The 22,470-nt window shown below is 46.3% G+C and overlaps 1 protein-coding gene and 1 long non-coding RNA gene across 2 annotated transcripts; both read right to left on the bottom strand.

Moving 5' to 3' along the window:
- Positions 1-711: 711 nt before the first annotated feature.
- On the bottom strand, positions 712-19,491 carry LOC116848762 (carbonic anhydrase 2). The gene is made up of 7 exons (XM_032825200.1): positions 18,964-19,491; positions 12,433-12,633; positions 9,905-10,026; positions 7,871-7,966; positions 6,227-6,341; positions 4,251-4,429; positions 712-3,749 (listed from the first exon to the last, which is right to left on the bottom strand). Exons 1-7 carry the CDS (start codon positions 19,001-19,003, stop codon positions 3,681-3,683), a joined length of 822 nt encoding a protein of 273 aa, XP_032681091.1. The 5' UTR covers positions 19,004-19,491; the 3' UTR covers positions 712-3,680.
- Positions 19,492-20,226: 735 nt separating this feature from the next.
- LOC116848790 lies at positions 20,227-22,464 on the bottom strand. Its single transcript, XR_004379019.1, has 3 exons — positions 21,124-22,464; positions 20,948-21,030; positions 20,227-20,712 (listed from the first exon to the last, which is right to left on the bottom strand). It is a non-coding gene; the product is annotated as an uncharacterized LOC116848790 (long non-coding RNA).
- Between the last annotated feature and the right edge of the window lie 6 nt (positions 22,465-22,470).

The raw sequence follows: 22,470 nt of genomic DNA, 5'->3' as shown, positions 1-22,470 counted from the left end.
GAGAGAGAGAGAGAGAGAGAGAGAGAGAGAGAGAGAGAGAGAGAGAAAGGAAAAGAGAGAGAGAGAATTCGATCGCGGAAAATAAAACTCTTCCGGACAACGTTTCAAAATCTTACTCGACGAGTAGAGTAACATTCAATTAACTAGTCATGATAAAGAAATCATAGTTCTCTTTGTTCAGATTGGTTAATTAAATGCTAGTCTACCCGTTGAGTGGAGTTTTGGATAGATCTCGGGTGCGGAAATGACGCAGGCGATACAACTTGTGGTTTTTCAATCGGCTTCACGCGCGCGCTCCAATTTTGTTGGCACGTGTACGGTAATTGCACCGTTTCAGCGTCATTGCACGAGACGTAATTTCGTACCTCGGAGGGGCGTCATGGATTTTCAAGGAATTACAGGAAAGAGCCTCTCGGCTCGTACCAAGGTGTCGCGCGCGCGCACCTTCTCTCGTACATACACGATTTTCCTCCTCGTCTACCTGAAACTGGTCCTGTTCGACGACGGTGAACATCAAAGTCGAGCATGAGGATTAGCGGTTGCTGGCCTTGTATCCTTTCATACGAGTCGCGGTGCGGCGTCTCAGAATAGAAGCGCGCTCGCGGCTCTCGACACGAGAATTCACTCTGCGTTTTGCGAGCGGCGTCTGGAGGATCGCGCGTAATGAACGACCGGGAGGTGAGGTCACGACGCGAATATCACCCACACGAGAACGAATAAAACCCTTTATTTTCTCTCTCTCTATCACAGTCGAGGCTACGAAATACAAATACATATCGCACCCCCACATCTACGACGACAGGTTCGTACATCGGTGCAGCACGTCGTCGGCGTCGTTAGAAGATACAATAGAGTACGTTTCGCAAACGACTCTGCCACATTCTGTAGAGAATCGAAGAAAAGTTCCTATCGACAACAACGGGGACGAGGTGCCGTCGCGATGAAAGAAGGCGTCATTCTACGGCCCGTCGCGGAACGAACCGTAAAGGAGTGCGGAGTTTCGCGAGATTTCGCAGCGAGCCTTCTGTCGCGAACGCATGCATCGTCGAGGAGATGACGGGTCGTCGTTACCTTGTTTCTTGTACCAGCCTCGAGGAAAGGGCTCACATTCGCATGTGAGAGATCTCGCGAAACTCCGCATCTTACAAATAAGCAATTCCTGAGAACATGTAACGATAAAATGTATATGTATATGTAACGATAAATATACATGTTCGACATGCGTCGCAAAGAGTAGCACGTTATGATACATAAAATTCACCAGCTTATGGCACGAAGTAAAATGAAGCTATAGTCTAGATTATTAAAAAGCTGTTGACGCTCGAGATGTCCGCGGCCCGCGATTGATGTCTTCGTATTCCTGAGGCGTCATTTGTATCGTGTGCGCATTAGAATTTTGCAGAAGAAAATACTCTCTTTTAATTTACGATATTTCTTTCTTCCAACTCGCATCGGCGAAATCACCGGGGAGAGCTTGTTGCAATCTCTCACCTTTGACTTTTGGAGGCACTGACGTCATTGTTACCTGTTGCCGTGTGTTTAAAGTCGCGTTCGCGATAGATGTCCGTCCGCTGCAGCCGCGGCATCAGCATCACTTGTTGCTCGAGGCATCAGTCGCGCGCGCGATAAACTTTGTGCAACGCGATTATGTCACATGAATTTCATCGTGAACGCTCTTTCTGCACGTGTACGTGTCGCAGAGCTGCCTGACGTGTGCAATGTCGCGATGAACTACCACCCCCTCCCCCCGATCTGCATCTCTTTTCATCACCGTGAAGAAAAGAGAGACGCAGAACGAGGTTGTCGCTCTCAAGCGCACGCATGAGACAGCTCTCTACTGCATCGTGCAGCTGAATGAAGTCGCGCAATGTCGCCTCTATATATCACGCTGTCAGATATCTCTCGCGTTTCTCGAGGGTCAACAGAAGCGTGCCTTTACTCATAAATGGACAGCTATTTCGGACGCCACATATATGCGTAACATATATGCGTATAATGTAGTACACGTACATACGTACGTGAGAACGATGCCTGGATCATCGTGCTTTCCGCAGGAGAGCCGGATCAGATTCGTCCACGTTTGTCTCCTCGTGGACGAATCGATCCAACGCCACGACGGAACTTTCCTCGCGTGCATTCGCTCACATAGCGCGCGTCGCGCACGTTGCGAGAGTCATCGTGTTTAAAAAAGAATTACATCCCGCCACGCATTCAATGCACATTAATTTAACGTGCACGTAATAAGACACCTTGAACCGTGACGGCCGATTAATGCGCTATCACAATTTACTCGTTTCGTTTTATCCATCGGATCGCGCACTTGTCTACACGCACAGGCAACTACATCGTTCGCTTTTTCGGCCGCGTACGCAAGCAACAGAGTTTCTACTTACCGTTGAATCGTGTGAGTCTAATTAACGAGAAAGCGACATTTCCTCGCGTGAAAAGCAGACGCTCTATAACGTCTCATCTACGTTTCACTCGTAATTGCACTTGAATTAAAATGAAATGCTCACGCACGTATGCGTGATGTGTATGCTGTCCCTGCCATTTAGCCGTTACTCGGAATGACCCTGACCAGACGAAGCGTCTGCTGTGTCGACGACGTCGAGATAGATTTATCCAGCCGACGAACGGAATACATATAGGCGCGATTTCGGGCGATCGGAAAAAGAAGAAATCTTTCGAATTGAATGTTCCTTAAACGTAAGCCACGTCTCAAATTAATTGCCCACATCGCGCTATTTCGGATTATTCAGGGACACGATATTATATTCAGGCAGATACACGAGATCGACACTGACGCGACAAAGTCCCTGAAGACTGCAGTCGATCGTAATTATCTGTAATTACGCCTCATCGAATATTTTTTAATCTTTCTGCTACTCTGTGTATATGTGTGTTTGTCTATCTGCTGTCAAAATACGTCCAACTGATTAAAGATATTTTGTGGGGAAAACCGAGGCTACTTTATTATTGGAATAAGTTGGCGATTATTTTCACTATTCTCTAACAGATTTAGAATCAAGCAAGCAGGGATTTCGAAGCCATGTTTAAAAACCTTGCTTGCTTAATTTTTGATAACTTGTTGGAAAATACTGGAAATAACCGGTTTTGCCAACTTAGGCTCGGTCTTCCCTACTTACGGCCGATGCCTCGACAAAATTGACGAATAACGCGCAATACGAGAGACATCTTGAAATATGGCGATCGCGAATGCGCGAGTGAAATTCTCCGTTATGAAGGATGTGACACAACCGGCGCATATCCGGCGTTTTCATCTTACGATGCATTCCGCGCGAAGTAACGGCGTTACACCCTGAGCTCCGCGAGTCGTTCCGTAATCTACATGAGTGATACGAAGACAATGCCGCGCGGCAAAGCCGCACACGTATGAATATTTATTCCTAATCTGTAAAGCGGAGGTCCGTCTGCCGTGGAATCGATTACACGATACATAGAGCTTCGATTACGGGCTCTGGCAAGCCGTTGTTCACGAGACGCGCGAGTGTTCGTTGATTAATCGAAAGGCACGTTGAACGCCAGCGTCGCCCGTTAGCGGCCGTGTCGTGGATCTGTGGTCGTCGCTCCCGGGATCGATGGCTCGCAGAAACGACGTGGCGAGAAGAAGAGGGTCGCGAATCATCGTCCCAGGCGCCGGGGGAGGCGCGGAGGTATCCTTAGAAGCTGCCGCACTCCCGCAGGACGCGATTTCCCAGCGGCATGGTCGGACGGAAGTTGTTGATCACCTGCGGAGGCGAGAGAGAGAGAGAGAGAGAAAGATAAAAAGAGGAAATTAGAAACGACGACGATGCTGTCTACCCGCAATGCACTCCTGTCGACGAGACGGGAACGTGTTGCCGGTCGTCAACGTCCCGGATACCTAAAAATAGCCCGGCTACTCCGCGCTTGATGTATATCGAGCGAAAGAAAAAAAGAACGCGACTGGCCACGCGACGATATGCATCTCGCGACTGGAAAAATGGTAATCGCGTCGCCGCAGAGGCGTTCGCCGTCATGTTGATCGCGACACCGCGTCGCGATTCATTTATCAAACGGAGGAGGAGGAAACGCGAAACGATAGAACAGGAAAACGATATGGGGAAATCCTTGCGACCGTTTCAGATAAGGAGAGACCGGGGGAACAACAGGGAGCTGCCGCGGCGAGTTACTCGCGAATGAAAGAAGAAATAGCCCGATCGCGATGCCCCGAGGCAATATATAGTACACGCATTCGCTGGAGTACTCACCGCCCCGTGATTTTCATGACAGGGACACTCTTCGCCACGCGGGAACTTTCGCAAATTACGGAAAATGTTCAGTTGTCGATGAGACACTTCGATGTACTTCTTGAAGAGGATCCAGGTGACGCTCTCGTTGCACGGTGGTGTTGTCAGAGAGCCCAAGTACGTCCAGTATCCGTTATCATCTAAATACAAAAAAAAGAAACACGTTAAAATTGTTTTACATAGAAAAAAATACGCATAAACTCTAACCGGCTAACTTCTGTGTTGACAATTAAAGCAACATAACGGAACTTAGATAAACTTGTATCCAAATACCGATTTAAATCGAAAAACATTCCGCTATATAATTTGCGTGAAATCAATCGTATTGTGAAACAACAAAATCTTTGTATTATGATTCCATCATGACATGAAGAAGTCATTTGGCTCTTCGTATCATTCAATTAAGTTTAGGAATTCGGGAAAAAGCCTCTCGAGGAAATCTCAATTGGATGGCACCTTCTGCTTTATCACGGGACTTGAGGCTCGTGGTGAAGTATCCAAAGAATTACAGATATATCTTCACTTACTCGTGCGGAGGATACCGTATCTCGCGAATCGAAGAATGACTAACAAAACGTGCAATACAACGACTGCGGAGAGTGGAGAGTGTTTCGCAATTTGATTAATGTACCACTTACGTTCTCCCAGAGAGAAAACACTTCGTGAAAATGCGAAGCTACCATTCGTCTTATCTTTCAGTGTCATCGGTACGGACGTGTCTTCGAAATAATAACGATAAGTAACAACATAAGGAGGATATATTGGAGTTAATGTCTTTCGGATAACGATCCGCATAGGCGAAAACGCAGGAAATTCACGCACACACAATGCCGTGCCGTAAATGGGAAAATAGAGAACTGCTCGATTCGAATGCAGTCAAGTCTAAAGTGCAAGATAACTGTCATCACTAATGATTACGGAATTACTGTCGCTAATGACACATGCGCTATGCTTGCACAACTGGACACGCACACGTGTGATCTGCGTAAAAATTAAAGAAAAGAACTGCTGACATCGCCGAGCAAAAATGCTGCGTTGCAAGATGTCTTCTCTTGGACTGAATTAATTCTTTATGTTGAAGCATGTAATAAAAAAGAGGAACATCGATCACTATGAATCCTAACATGCGTTCAGCTTGAACTGGTCAGCCACGTGTGCTCTAAAACATGCAGGGCTTCGGAAAAACAAGCCGCGAGATGCAAGCGGGTCGAAGAGGCGCGTGTATGATTGCGAGAAAGAGATCGATAGATAGATAGATAGATAGATAGATAGATAGATAGAGAGAGAGAGAGAGAGAGAGAGAGAGAGAGAGAGAGAGAGAGAGAGAGACGCGAGTTTTTCGGACTCGTTAATTGCTGAAAAAGCGAGCGAGCAAGCGAGAGCACGCTCGAGCGCGCAGCTTCTCCTGCTCCGCGAAGTGGTTCAAGGCAATACGAACCTTGAAAGTCCCATTTGTTCTCGTGGCGTGGTATGATTCGGTCGGCCCAGCGCATGCACGGATTCACGCATCTCTGCATGCCGGCTCGTCCACCGCGCACTGTGGTGCGTGCGGTCGCGCGGACACGACAGAGAGGCAGCATACGCGAGGAGAGATTTTCGTTAGTAATGTTAATTACGGCGGCAGGCGTCGACGTTACTCGCCTTAAGGATTTCCGCGCGTAATCGAAGCGATTCACGTCGCTTTCGGCGTGCTTTCGCGCGGACGAGTTAATTGGTATCGCATAGGTCAAACGTACGTCGAACTTGGTTCACTTGTGGCAAACAGACTCGACGAGTTTCGTCGAGGTCTTCGACTGAATAATGCAAGCAGTCAAACCTTAAGAACAACAAGGACACGAATCACGAGGCGCCCGCCGTGCACCTGTGCGCGACGAATAGACGGAATATCTGATCAAAAGGGATGGAACCGCGAAATTGGCCGCTCGATAGCGACTTACCGGGCAGGAGTTTCCCGGGGTCGATCGTCTCCGTGATGTCGATCTCCTCGTCCTTGTGCGAGACGAAGGGTAGCAGGCGCGCGATTTTGTCCATCTCCTCGTGGGTCTTGCCAACCTGCAATCAAGTCGACGTTCGTTACCGTGTATATTTAAGAACCTAACGAGTTATTGTGCCGAATGAATTGACGGTTCTCTTGACGTCTGTGAGAGCTCGGAGGTGACAATGAACGGAAATGAAGCAGCAAGGAATTAATCGAGCGACTTGAATCGAATGCTCGATTAAAATGCTCGCGTCAGTGCTCGCGCTATCGATTACGCAATGACATTTTCCGAATTGCTCGACGTGTTGCGCCGTCTCGCGCCACGCATAGCACATAAATTCCCGTCGATGTCTGCGTCCCTTATATTTTATGCGACATCGCCGTATCTCGAAGCTCCTCGGTGTTACGTAAGAAATGATTATAGTTTTCCCGAGAAACAAACAGCGAGACACGCGCTCCGTGAGCTTTTCTTCTTCTTTATTTTCTTTTGCCTCAAGATCTCACGTACGTGTCAGATTTTACGCAACGACGGCAGTTACCACTCGCGAGTCTCCTCTCCTCGCGCAAACAGGAGAGATAATACATATCATTTAATGCGCGGCGAGTCGTCATCTCCGCTCGTTTCTATGGGATATCGAGTTGCGCAGCCGCAACCTAAATGTTGCACACAAAGATATTGCGCGAGGCGGAAGAGAGTGATTGCAGTTGCACGCGATCAAGGTATTCTTTATGCTCGCGAATGCAAACGATAGCGTCGTGCGCTCGATGAAAATGTATGTATCTTGTTTCGCGTTGGATCCACCGGACAATTATGTCTGTCTTGTGTTTACATAATCCACCGATTACAGTGAGACTGCCGACACTGTTATGGATTCTGCTTGCGGACAGCTTACGCGTCTTATGTAAAAGTTATAATAGAGAACCATAAAGATACACTCGTACGAACTGCGCGTCACGCACGTGGAGCATTAAGACGCATTAGAAAATAACTATGGCTTCTATTGTAATGCTTCGAACACTTGCGAGTTAATAAAGTATAGATACCAATGCCAGTCTAGACATATGCCTAACCTTGAACACTTTTATTGTTTTTGATCTTCAAATACGATCGTTTAAACTTTCAAGAAACATAGAATACATAAACACAAATTGGATATATGTTCTATGTTGACAGTTTAAATTTTCATATTTATTTAAAGGTCGCAAAACAACTCCAGGTAGCAGTTCTAAAGACGTCTGGGAGGCATATAAGTCCCGGTCTACAGTGGCTGATTCAAGCCTTAAAAGCTGATCAATTACAATCGATTATTCTCCTTACATTTGATTGTGATTAATCAATTTTTAAAATTTAATGCTTAAATTGTAGACCGGGACTTAAAGATGTCTAAGTAAAATTGGACGTTTCTTGCATGTCTTGAAGACATCTTTTAGCAGTCTGTACTGTCTGAAAGAAGAATGTACAGAGTTGGATTTGTGTCCAGGTATTAGTACTTATACTTTACACAAATGATAGGTATGAGAGAATAGAAAGACCTTGTCAGAGATAGCGACAAGATTCCCGTCAAAGACTTGCGAAATCTTCGCGGCGTAATCATTAACCAACCTTGAGGAAGACCCCTAAAACGGCCAGACCGTCGGGTGCTTTCGCGGCTTCGGCGAAAGTCTTGTACTTGCTGGTGTTCCAGTGTACCAGATGCAACTGAAACAGACGGAATTCACTCTAATGAATCCGAATCACGAGGTATTAAGTCTAATAGGCGGGCAATCGAGAAGGAGCGAAAGCAGCAGGTTGACTGGGCGCAACGAGTAATCGCTTTAATCGCTCCAGTCGACTGTCAATTAAGAGACGTCAGTTTCTATATTTGTACCAGTGAAAAGAGCCCGACACGTTCATTAATACTAATCTAGTCTCGCCTCGGTGATCGGGCGCTGCCGTACCTCTTCGCGCTGTCTTTAATCGCGCTGTCGTGTCTCAACACGGGCGATACACAATCCGGAGCGAACATATGTGCGCGATGATCTGCGTCATCGAACGGAGATGCAGCGGGCTACCTTATCGGCATCAATGAATGATAATTGCGTCTGACGGCTAATCGTTAAGGGGGATTATGCAATCGCCGGTGCGGTAACTGGACGCTGAGAAATTCCGCGGATATCCGTACATCCGATCGACCTACTTCCCCGATGCGATCGTGCCGCGGGATATCATTTGTGTGTTTCGTGCAATTTTACCATAGAACGAACGTCGTCGTCCTCCTCGTCGTCGTCATCGTCGTCGTCGTCGTCGTCGTCGTTGCCGTTGCCGAAGGCGGAAAGTGCATCGCAACGCGTTCGCTTCGCTTCGCGAGCGCATCGCGGAACGAATCGAGGACGTGCGCGGCGATCGAATTGGCGGGCTGCGATCGCCAATTGACTCGCTAATGCGTTTAAGAGCTCGGTCGTTTAATTAGCATAGAGCGCTTGAGAGTCGTTCGTTCCCAGAAGGAACCGACGGCTTGTAAAGGATATACAAAAAAGGACTTTCCCTCGCGTCCTTTTCTCGACGATAATAATTCGCGTCGCGATCGCGATTCGAGTCGTCGACTTCTCCCATTGGTCAACGATTCCGACAGATCCGACGATGTGGAAGTTTTTTCCTTCCTTTTCCCGTATTCATGAGCCGCTGATATTTTCCGCGATCGTGAACGGGGTCGGGCCGAAGTCGGCTACTTATGAAAGATCAGAGGCGCAACGATTACATAATCGATTGATCGCGATGCATTTCCGCGGCGAGCGTCGTGAAGCGAGAATTCTCGCCACGGTTTGGTCGGTCTCGGATCGCTGCGCAGGAAATGCGCAATTTTTCCGCCTAATTATTGGCATCCTCCCACACAACAACATTACGAACAGTCCGTATCTGTCTTCGGGGGTTTCTTTGACATTCAGTGACGTGGACTCGTTACGCTCGTTGCTGTTATTTGCACGCGAGCAGTTTCAACGATAATGCCAATTATTGTTCCCACTCCGCGCTCCTGTTGTTTTTTTTTCTCGCTCGTAACGCGATACGCGCGCTTTCAGCGGCGCGCAGCTGCCAGAACATTCGGAACATTTGGCACGTTGCTGGCGTATTATCGACGCAACGTTCGAGACAGGCGAGTGTAAAAACACGCTATTTATGAGGACCGAACAAATGCGAGAATAGACCGCAATTATACAGACACCGTTTGTAATTGCTGTCCTTCCGCCGCAACGTCGCACGTTCCCGGGAGAACGATCGCTTTGCGCGAAAAGATACTCGAAGACCACCGTGCAGACGTGGTGCACAGCCGAGCCTCGATTTATCCTCGACGAAGTTAAAAAGCGTCACGATAAATCTCACACGGCGAACGACTCTCGACACAAGGTCGACGCTGCCGTAAGCTCATGCGAATGATCGCGCACGGTGAATCATACCGAATCATACGCGACTGAATTATCAACGAGCTACTTCAGAGCGCGCCATTAAACGCGAATAACGGCGGAGCGCGGTTAATTGTCCGCTACTCGGTATGTGAAATCTAATTCGCCGAGCTATCGCGAGGTGTATCAACGCGAACGCGCGTTTTCGCTCTTAGACGCGGACGTTCACACGTCCTAGGAAACAATTAGGTCACCCTACCTCTCCGGCGAAAGCCTGGCCGTCTACCGTGTGCTCGGATCCCCTGGAATCGCTGCATCCCCAATGACAGTGATATTGCTCCAGCTTGTAAACGTCATCCATCAGAGGTCCGCCGCTCAAAACTGCGGCGAGAAATAGTCGAGTGCTCAATATATAACCGCGATACTTTGGTCAATTCAAGGACTTTCCCAGGAGTTTTCACGTTTTTAATCCTCGGAAATGAGTTCGGCGAGTGTCAAAACGCATTTTTCTAACATCGTCCTCTCCCGTGGGATTTACCGTGCACGAGAAAGAAAATTTGGTTGGATCCACCGAGTATATGATAAAATACGAGTCAGAATTCCGATTGAGGCCATCCGAATTCTGTTTAACTGAAACAAGTTCTAATTGAGCGGAAATCTTGTTCGGTCAAGAGCCTATTTTCAACCGAGTTTTTTTATTGCCGTGATGAGGGTGAGACAACTTATCGTTCTCGTTGACGTCGGCTGAGGGACTAGACGCATGAAGGTCAGAGAGAGAAGCGGGGATGTTATTTCCAAGCCATTATCGCGATTGATCGCAACGATTCATAAGGTTCTTTTTAACTGAACTGGTGCACATCGGTACAATAAGTTAGAGTGAAACAAATATATTTCGTTTCACACTAACTTATTGCACCAATTCAGCTGAAAACAACAGATCTGCGGTCGCAGCGTCCGGGCAATTTCGAACGCCGTATAACTTCCGAACGTGGAAGTTTTCAGAGCGCGCTTTTACGCGGAGTGTCGCGCGCGGGGTACGTAACAGCGACTCTATTACAGGATACGCTTGATTAACCAAACTACGTGTGGACCGCAGGCGGAGGCAAGGGCAGGGGATTATAGCGAGGAGGATCGTGGCATTTGTCCGCGTGACTCATTTGCGTCGGCGAAACGGACGGTCGAGGAAAATCGCGCGCTGTGCGACGCACTTCATCATGTCGTCGTTGCCGTCTTTGTCGTCGTCTCGCCCCCGTCTGTCGCGATAAATCGCACGGAAAATTTGGCGCGCGTTTTAACGCCACGCGAGCGCGTTTGTCTACAATCTAAAATTACTCGTTATAAACAAGAACAAGGTAAATTTTCGCGAACGATCGCGCCGCGACGATCCCGAGGCTAACGAAAATGGCGCCGGACGGAATTTTCCTCCTAGCGTGCGACTCCTCCTCATGAATGGGATTCCTCAATGAGAAAGGAACGAGCGCGTGTGCTGGAGTCCTCGCGAGCGCTAAAAGTAAACGTCGCGTACAATTATCGCGGCATTCTATCTGTTGTTTTGTGTCACATATCGGCCCATAGAGTGCGGTTCTGCTCCGCGCGCGCGCGCGCCACGTATGAATACACATAATACGTCGCGGCACGGTCGTCCTCATTTCGAATACGCCCCAGGCATTCTCCGCGAAGGTAAAAGGCCCTCCCCTCCTCCTCCCCTAAGTGGCACGAACTCGACAGTGAAACCTTCGTAACGACGTACGATCAAGTGCACTGCGGGAATATTCGTACACGCGGTTCACGGTTGTTATTTCAAATCGCCCTGTGTAGCGCGCGAACTGATACTCGCCCCCTTTCCACCCCGCCCGAGACGTTCTCGCAACACGTAATATCGCGACAAAACAAAACAAACGTGTGTCGTATCGCGTTCACGTCTCTTACATAAGACATCGCACTCCGCAGCGCATGTGCGATTTATGAAACAGATAAAAAAGAAATAACAAAAAGAGAGAACCGTATTGTGTGAGAAGAACAGCGCCGCGAACGGCGCGACTCGCGCAGGGTGCATCGCTGGTGCGGCCGCGGGATCTAATTTAACGAGCTGCAGAGCGCGTCGTTGCCAATGTTAAATGTTTATAGAATGCATCGGATGGAACGCGAGGTCGGGCCTCGCTGCGAACAATCGTCTAAAATTACAGTGGATCGCCATCTCTGGATAGTACGGACGGCGCTACGCTAATTTCGCGACGCGAAGCGCCACATTTGCATCCTCGTGATGATCTGCAATTCAAAATTTCGCGACCGCGATCGCGCGTTTCCACGTTCCGAAGGGAGGAAAGAGTTCTTTTGTTCGCGCGCGCGCGCGCGCACACACGCATACACGCGATCGAGTCACACGGTGCCGCCGCCGTGGGTGCTGTTCACCTCCTCGTTAAATATGTTAACGATGCTTTCCGTGTAAAAAGAAAAGACGACCGCGATAAATCGTCCTTTTTACTCGACGTTGAAGATAACAATGATTACAGAGATAACACTGCCTCGCGACTAGAAATTTAACCTATATCCCAGTCAGGTCGATCCTGATCAATTAGTCTAGTTAATATGGAGTTATCGAGTCCTGATAAGTCATGTGTGACGCAGCGCGACAGTCAGGAGAACTTATTAGTAATCGGGAGCCTGTTAATGAATGGTGATGTAACTTCGTGCAGAAAACAGATAATTGATCGGGATCATTCTGATCAGGACTATGGGATAATTCGAGACAGAGAGCAACGAGTGCGATGTCGAGACGCCACTCACATGTGCCCTCGCCGTCGACGTCCACTCGCCAGCAATAACCGGGATTAACCAGCGTCCGCGAGGCCGTCGCCGGATATTTCCATCGTAGGGGTTTGCTGCTGAGAGCCTCATGGTCGGATTCCGCCCGAGAGGTCTCAATGTTCACCGGGCTCTGCCTCGATCCGGCCGCCATGGGGAATTTTGTCACCCATGTGCTGGGGCCTGCAACAAGACAAGGAAACATCAGTTACTATACGGACGTTCACGTATCGTCACGCGAGCGGATAAAGAGAGATTACGTTGTCGCCACCGCTTGATCGAGAGAAGATAACGGTCGGCGAAAATACCAGGAGGCGAGATGTGGAATTGATGATCTGTTTTCTGCCTTCGCGAAATCGGCTTGCAAATACGATTTGCGAGGAACGAAACGCGTGGTGTACTCGCGTCAACAAGATAATACTGCTTGCGAATAAAAGTCCCGTCTTGGAATTAATTACGGTCTGAGGAACGCGCGTCGAGTCTTACGTACAGACACGTATTCTTTTTTTTATCGGACACGTGTTAAGTGATAACCGACTGAAATTCGTTCGTATCGAAGCTCCCACGCCGATCCCGCATCTGTCAGCTCCGAATTCTCGATGTTTGTTAGTTTTAAAATTAATTCGCGGCGCCGCGACGTGAAAAATACGACAGGAGCAATATTTGCTGGATACGACGCATCAGCGGAACGATAAGCGGCTGAAACCTCGACGAAAGCCGCTCATTGAAATGATATAATTTATCGCCTTTTGCAAGATCTCAGCCGTTTGTGAGAACCAACTGAAAACGAATCGCGAAATTTGGGTCAATACGAACTTTCGGCCGATTAGAGCCGATCCAGCCGATTATCCTTAATGATCACGCGCTTTCCTTATCGGTGACATATACGTCACGTGCCGTCGCATTAATCTTTCCTTATCGGCACACGTGATCTCGACGTTATTTGCTGTGCCATTAGGTGTCGAACGCGTCTTTTAGCGAGGGTTCTCTTCGCGCGAAGGACTTAGAATGCCAATGAAAGTATGACATTGCGCGGATAGAATACGCACGTATCGACTCGAGCCGATCGATCAGCGCGGATGCTAAGAAAAGGAATTTCGTAACGTTTGAGCCACCGTCAGCTTCCGCGTGATCAGGCTTAATTCTGAGATCACACGTGATAGTGACACAATATGCGGCACGTAAGTGCGCTTGTGCATGCAGCGCGTGCATCATGCACGCGTCACTTGACTCTCTGATGCATACATCACTCGCTCGCTCGTGCCTTTCTCGCGTCCTTCCCTCGGGAACTGGAAGTTCTCGAATGATCGTCATCGGGCTTGCGGTGGTCGCAAGTGTTGTGCGTACGACCATGTTCGGTCATCTCGTCGATACGCATATTGCGAAAACGAAATTGATCCGAGCTGATCGAATTTCAATATCGCGAACTTGAAAGAACAACTGTGTACACGTACCTGATATAGGGATAAGTTAAGGAATGAGAAGGCATTGTATGGTATAATTGAATGGAGTCTGAATAAAGTTTGTGATGTTAGGAAAGAATATTAATTGTATAAAAGTGATAGTTAGCGGTATGGAGGAATGAGTGTAGATAAGGAAATATGTTGTAAACCAAGTCCCTTTTTAGCTATGTAAATGAAGTAATAAATACATATATATATAGAAATTTCGGGCATAATTCTATATTGTCCAACGTTACAAAAGTTTTATTGTAGTTTTTACTGCATAATTCCTTCGTGTAGAAGAAAGATATTTTTTTTGTCAAGGTCAGAATTATGTAATTTTCAAGATGTGAGCATTGCGTGTAAAACATTCGGAATACAATGCTCGCCGCGTCGTTAGAAAAAATTGGAGGCGCAGGAGCCGGCAGCGCGAGGCGAGTTAATCATTTGTAGGCGTAAGAGCGTAATAAATCCGTCTGTGACATTGAGACCAACGGTCACACACACGTATTCCCGTTGGAGGATAACCGCGACGGTAATAAAACGCGACGGTGCGGTCTCGGCTCTCTCGGCCGGTTTTTAAGTCAAAAAGCGCCGATAGCGGTGCGCGAGGGACTCTGCGAGGTGGAATATCCGTCGGGAGACCGACGATTATCCTCCGTTCGCCTGTGAGAATAATTAGCCGTCCTTGCGCTCCAGCCGATCAGCGCAAAATAAAAGACTACTCGCGATTTAGGTCAAGAATCCTTTTTCTTCTTTTCCTCGGTGGCGCGCCTCTGTCACAGACTCGCCTAAGTTTGGCCATGGCAATCGCGAGACTGTGTGTAAACCGAAGAAAAGGAGAGCAATGTCAAAGTGTGCCATCGAGAGATCACGGTGAACGGTTCTATCGACGGTCAATGTGACGACTTGCATCTCCGTCACGTTCGCGATCTTACGAGATCGCCAAACAGACGCGAACGACTGGCGACTGTTCGAAGGTTCGTTCAACCTTGCGATCCGATGAATCTCGGGAAATACTATCTTAAGGCCACGCGCCAATCAGACTACCATGCGAGAAGAGATACTCGGTTCGCGTAAATGATTTTCTGCCACTTGAGAAGTCCAGTATTAGACTTTAATCAATCAAAGTTTTCTTCGACTGAAGTAATGGGCAAATCAATAACGAAAATTAATCAGTCGTTGAAAGTATAATTAAAATAATTTAATCGATTGATGAAATTAATTATTAATCAGAGTATAGTCATCAATCACATCAAAGTATTTGATTAGTAATTAATTTCACCAATCGATGAGGTTACACGACGTTTTCCCGAAAATTAGATAGAAAAATGTTGGTACCAACAAAAACTCCTAGGCAATACAATTTTAATTTTTGCGGATTAGTCACATTGTTGAAGTAGTAAGTCCATGAATTTTGCGGAGTCGTTTTGACATACATGTGTGTTGTGTCAAATAACAAATATTATATAACATAAGTGCATTGTGGCATTCAGTTAAAAGAAATAAATAAAAACTACACAAATAAGTGGAAACAAAGTGCATAGAGATGAACAAAGTGAAAAAGTGGTTTATATACTTATATGTAAGAGGATAAATTATATCAAACGTAATTAAACGTAATTATTAACTTTTCAGTTTTTTGACGTGCCTTAATAAATATCATTTATGATTGAAACATCGTTCTTCACATTGGAATCATAGTTACGTTTAATTGCGTTTGATATAATAATTTTTATCTTCTTACATATAAATATATAAGCCACTTTTTCACTTTGTTCATCTCTATGCACTTTGTTTTCACGTATTTATGTAATCTTTATTTATTCTCTTTTTAATTAAATGTTACAATGCACTTATGTTATATAATATTTATTATTTGACATATACGCACGCATATGTCAAAACGACTCTACAAAATTTATGGACTTACTACTTTAACGGAGTCACTGATCCGCAGAAATAATTATGTTGCCTCGGGCAATAATTTTGTTGGTACCAACATTTTCCCATCTATAATAGTTTTCGGGAAAATGTCGTGTAACCATCGATAAAATTTCATATAATTTTATAATGGCACGATTGATAAATTTGGATGACTAATTTGCCGATCATTTCAGTCCAAGAAAATTTTAATCGATCAATGCTCAACACTGTTTGGAAAAATCATAAGCCTCCGTTTGGTTTCTCTATTCAGTTACACGCACTGAGATCCTTTTTCTGTGCACAATCGACCGATATGTTAAATGCACTTGAGCACGATTTCTCCGTTTCTCTTCGCGATGTTCTTTCGCGCCAGTTCGAGAAATCGGCGACCATGTAATCTTTCGCGCGTTCTCCGTTTTCAGGACCTTTCATCTTGCGATTTCAGGCCCATCAGGTTCAACGACATTCGAACATTCGACGGTTGGGAGAAATGGAATGAAAGTATTTGTCATTTTTATCCTGGATGGGATTCAACTGAAATCGAACATTCGCTTCAGAGACAGTCTAAATCGATAGAGACGTACTGCGGTGCAGCGTGACATAGAATATACAATACACAAATGCCACCATGTTGTACACATTAATCTTTCAACGATTTGATCCTTTCGCGGTGGAGCTTCGACTCGAATTTAGTCGTGAGTCTCGACATACCGATAATCATACTAATCGTGTCACACACACATAGACAGACACACTTAAGAGAGAAAAATCGCGTATAAATCGTTAAAAGCATCGATTTTGCGAATCATTATCAGCGCAATCGATTCCGCGCAATCGCCCGAGATTCCCTGATCTTTGCGAAACCGCAAATGAGATCAATACCCCGGTAAAATGTCTTGCTCGAGTCGCGAAACGGTAACCCGCAATTACACAAGAGGCATCGTGGGAACAGTGGATTCTCTGAAATAATTTATGACGGCCAAATACATCGATCAATTTCAAGCAACGAGCCTTTCTCAGCCGCGACCAAGCTACCGGCTTAGCAGCCAAATGACTTAATCATCGCTGCACGAGGTTCTCTCTTTCTCTTTCTCTTTCTCTCTCTCTATCTATCTACGATTTTGGCAACGATCCCGATCCCGAGGATGCATGCGATTCGCGATACTCACAATCGGTGCGCACGTTCGCGGCCGTCGCTCGCAATCGGCTGAAAGATAGCGCTGACAAATTGACTCGAGATTAAGGGCGTTTCGGGGGCATGCACGGCAACCCGACGGAACAAAGTGAAACTGGGTCTGCGACCCCCCGCCTATGTATGCGTGACCGCTTGCATGTGCACGACTGTGCGTGTGTGCGAGCGTCCGTGTCGGTGTGCCGGTGCGCGCCTGTACTTTCCGCGGGAACAGGTGCATCGGCCTAGAGTACGGAAGAAAACTATTGATTTTCATTTACCCACGGAGTCGTGCCCCGTGTTCCACGAAGGCTGAGAAAGCACCCCCGTACGCTTGGCACGGCCCGCTCGCCCTGCATTCGAGGGCGAAGACAACGGCCCCGGGTCAGTGAGCCTCCGGTGCCATCCGGCAACCGAAGTCGACGAAGGCTCTCCCCCCGAAAATGGGGGTGACAACCTGGGTTTGGGAGAAAATGCGTCACTACGGCGCATCTCTCACTGATCCTTTCGTGTCCGAGACGTTTGTCTCGCGACTTATGGTTGATCGGTGCGTTCGCAAGGGGATCGATTAATGCGAGTCGATTAATGTAAAAAGAATCGCACGCATAGCGCGGACAGCAGGTCAAAGCGCGCGATTATCGCATACTTGATAATCGCGGATGTTGCTGAAAATAACCATGATATTTGCGACAAGATAACGCCGGATGTTTTCGCGCGCTTGGAAATATTATTACATAAAAGCACTTGTGAGATTTTTCAACGAGATGAGTATTATCATTAATTGGAAAGTTAACGTCGACGGTAGAGAGTTGATAAGGAAAGTCAAGAAAAAACAAGCTGATATCACGAGATTATTAAAGTACAAAGTTTTCGCGGAACTTTAATGAGAGGGGGAGAGAGAGAGAGAGAGAGAGAGAAAAGAGGAACTTGGAGAATAACGGAGAAAGGTTTACACGTGCGGCTAATGGGTTTTGTTGTTGTCACATTTGACGGAACGCCCTAAGAAAGCGCGCGTCACAACAAAATGAAAAAACTGACAAACTTATTATCCAACTTTCCATTGCCCGGTAGACGGAGAAAGAGAAGAAAAAGAGAGGAAGAGAAAAAAAGGAACAAAGAAAGTGACTTTATAACGGCAAGGATACAAGAGAAGACGTCTTTGTATGAAAATTACACGCTCTTGCTTCTAATTCGTTAGAAACTTTCGTTATTTCATGTGTGTGTGCGCGTGTGCGTTCCTACTTGAGACGCAGGTCCGAATACTTTCTCAAACCTACGTTACTTTTCTGCAAAGAATGCCTTTTTTTCCTCTTGGAAAGAAGATTCCCAACCATGACTTCTAGCAAAGTTAGTTTATCGCCTCTTGTGCGACGGCCGATTCAATTAACTCCGGCGATAGGAGTTATCGCGCATGTATGTATACGTCGACCGTAGTTAATTTCAAACTGCAAACTAAATACGCCCAGTGGCGACTGCGTAATAGTGATTGCAATATTAAGTGGAGAAATATGGCATGTATGCGTATCGGATGACAATCACGGATGCACGTCGTGACAAAATGGACAATCGATAATTTCAATGTGTGCTCATTAGACGCGATATACGCGAATCGCCGAGCGCTAAATATTCGCGCGACTTGCGGGAAAATCGTACAGCAGCGTGATAATCGCGAGAACCGATCGTGGAAGAATAATGAAATTCTCGCGCGGCACGTTTTCCTCTGAAACTTTCCCCGAGGGCTCTCCTCGCGAGTCCTGTTGTGGCACTTTGTCATTTCCCTCTCTCTCTCTCTTTCTCTCTCTTACGCACAACCGCTGAGCATTTTTACAATCTCAAAGTCGCGACAAGGTATCGGGGCGGTTGCGACATGCATATCGCACAATAGTAACGGTGAGACACAACGGTGAGGGAATTTGAAATTGCGCACAAGATCGATCAACGCGCGATTTCGAAAGATACTCGGTGCACACTTACCGTTCTCGATGGAGTAGTCCCACTCGTTCTTGGCGTCCATCGCCAGCAGCGGTGGTCACGGGCGAACTATGAGAAATTGAGGTCCGCGAAATTGAGATCCGAGTAGAGTTTGCACCCGCTCGTCTTGCCCGCCTGCGCCGCACGTGTTTCGGGACGAATGAACTCTCGCAAGCGCCCCACGGCCGCGGGTCGTCGTGGTGCGTCGAGAGTATGTCTCCAGATCGCCGCTCAACGGTCGCCTCAATGACGCGACCCGAACAAGTCACGACCCAGCTCACACGGAGCGCGACGAGATTAATCGGCGACTTTTCGCCAACTTCAGGATGCAGAAGCGCGCGCGTCTCTCGTCCTCGTGCACGGCGCACGTTCGGTGCAGGTCAAGCAGGTTTCAAGACCGCGCGACTCTGATAAGGCTGGCGCAATGTTTCCCTCGGGTTTCCTCGTCGCCTTTGTTTTCCTGGCGAGGTCCACAAACGACCGCGTCGTGTCCACTCCTGCGGAAGTTTTCTACGGTTGTAATACCGGCCGGCGCATCGGCACCGTTTTATACCGCGCGCGGTCACGTGACCCTACGGACGAGCTAGTCGCGCATGCGCCAGTAAATATTTACACGTGCGTGTCCCGCCTTCGTGCGCTACGCGTTCATAGTGACACACGTGCGAATTGCGAGGATGACGGATCGATGATCGATAAGTAACGCCGTTTTTGAGATACCTTTAAATATTAGACTTGAGTCACGCGTCAGCCTTTACGAAACGAGAAAATATGAGCGAGAGGGAAAACTGATGAGACAGATTTGTATCATCCGTGCTGCTGTGCGCACTCCCGTCGCTTCTACGAACAAGCGCATTCTTCACACTACCGTAGTTTTACTACAAACCCTATTGAAAAATTTCGATTGTAATCTCAAATGAAATTCTCGAAAAATTTCCTATATGAGATCTCAATTATTTCATATGATATCTCAATTGAAATATCATATAAATAGAAAAGCTTTTCTCTTTTTAAATTTTTAACGTATATTATAAATATTTAGTTACTGTAATATAACATTTATGATATAATCTAAAAATTAAAGAAAGAAGAAGCTTTTCTATATTTCATATATCTTAATTGAGATATTATGAAATAATTGAGATCTCATATGGAAAATTTTTCGGATATTTTGAGGTCTCAATAGAAATTTTTTAATAGGAAAATGATTTTTATCGCAAAAAAGTAAAGCATTAATGCGATATCAATTACAGAAAGATATTGGTTATATTGGTTCAACGGTTGACAATACTGAGTAAGCGTTTAGCTAATGGTTGCTAAACAAACGTTAAGATAAGATAGCTTTCACCAAACGAAAACGAGAAGCATCCATCTCTATGTTTCGTAATGAGTGATCAAATCGTCGCAGAAGCACGTGCCTGTCCCTCGCCGGCCGAGATAACACCACCTGGGCGATCAAATACGTCACAAAACGTGTTACATGCCGCAGCGTCATAATTTCGTCTTTACGGTGATAAAAGAGAATCTGTTGCAATAAATATTAAATATTCCGCCAAATCCCGCGCTGAGACGCTAATAAGTCTCTTTTCATCTCGCAACGTCGAGATGCATCCACGAGGCAGCATTCGTTTATCTTCTCGCTGCGATCAATCCTTGAATCGCGCTGCATCGTGAATAACTTCTTCCGGTCAGACGCAAGGGATCGTCACGAGACGCGATTCTAGTTTTTCACACGGAAACATATATAGTGGGACGCTAAAAAAAAGATAACAAATGTAACAATCGAGACTTCGTTTTTGCAAAATGTATGTGTGTGTTGCGCTATTTTCAATTATTTTTCCTCTATCGAGAAATTTAAATTGCAGAATGGAACGGCGCATAATACTTTCGAGAAATAGAAATGTAGGTCGGTGCGCAAAATGATAATCCGTCTCCGCGAACAGCTGTTCACTGTTTATTCTCGTATAAACAAAAAATATGAGGTACTTACATTGTTATTTATCGAGAGAATGATCAAAATGTCGTTTGGAATCCCAGATTTGTTGCTGTTATCTCTCCTTACGATTGCCTCGCCTAAACCGCAAGATAATAAAAAATGTATTTATTCGCTTGAATGACACAAATCCGCAACGCAAATTATTTTGCACGTAGGCTCAAACCGCTTACCGTGGGACGAATGGAAAATCGTATTGTGCATCGCGCGGTCTTGAAAATCTTACATAACAGAAGAATTGGAGTATTTGGTTACGTCACGTTTAACGTCCCACGCGATATAATCTGCAGAACACGGCGTCACTCGGGTGCGCGTGTGTGAGCTCCTTTTAATCGGATGAATATCACATAAGCTCTAACGAGATTTCTCGAGAGATGTCAAATGTGAGAACGCCGCAACTGTAAATATGAAATGTAAGAGTACATAAGACACATGTCACTCGGCGATTGTCGCAAAAAGAAATATTGCCGGGAAAAATGCGTCTCGAAAAATGTTGGGAAGAATAATATCGAATAGCAGGCAAACTCATGCGTAATATCAACGCGTGATTCGACGGAATTAAGTACCAATCGCGTGACTATAATTTGCTTGCGCAAACGTTCGATGCGAAATCATGTATACGAACTCGTGGCTCGCTTGCGAGTTTCGTAGACGACGGTGAGAGACGTGAACGACACGGAGAATAAGCGTAAGGATCAACCCTAGGGCGCAGAGTACCCTAAAATGATTTTATTAACTCTTAACTTTACACGTGTTTAGTATATAGTACTTGTCGTAGAGATATTTGTATATGTATGTTATTAATTCGATACCTTTTTTCCCATTTATCCTCTCGACGAGCGATACCGTTTCACGCGCCCCCAAAATAATCGCGCACAGCCGCGCGATCTATCTTGGAACGTACACGCTCGTCCGATACCATCGATTCCTTCCCTTCTTTCTTTCTTTTCTTCTCGCTCTCTCTTTCTCTCTCTCTCTCCCTCTCTTTCGAGATATGTTGTTTAGCGAACTTAAAGAATAAGTGGTCGACGGTTTCGTCATTCCGGCGATGGGAGGACGCGACGTGCAAAAACGACGTTCGTCGCTCGTCACACCGTTTCGCGCTTGTTACACCAACGCAAACGTTTTCAACTCGATATATGTGTATTATATATCGAAGCTCTCTATAGCGAATAAAAATAATCTGAAAATCCCAGTCACAATACGTTATTCTTAGGTATAGGTAGCTATGTATACAACGTACTTCTTCTCTTCGTATGGGCGATGCGAGATAGCTCTTTTTCCCTTGTTTTTCTCTGCAATGGAACTTTTTACTTGGCGACTGCCGTTTAGCCCGATCTCTCAAAAAGCGGCCGAATATACGATAAGCCACGGTGGTCGCGTTTAGTGCACATTTTGCCGTTTCCCTTTTTACACAGTTATAAAATACTTTCGATCCATTCGCGAATCACACAGGCCAGAAGTCGCTGCTTAGCAATATGTTCCTTGTGAAACTCATCTTTTTTTTTTTTTTTTTTTTT

Source organism: Odontomachus brunneus, unplaced genomic scaffold (genome assembly GCF_010583005.1).
Source record: "Odontomachus brunneus isolate Ranch 3 - 2012 unplaced genomic scaffold, Obru_v1 Obru_scaffold_100, whole genome shotgun sequence".
Lineage (NCBI taxonomy): Eukaryota > Metazoa > Arthropoda > Insecta > Hymenoptera > Formicidae > Odontomachus > Odontomachus brunneus.
This window is presented reverse-complemented; position numbering and strand designations above follow the sequence as displayed.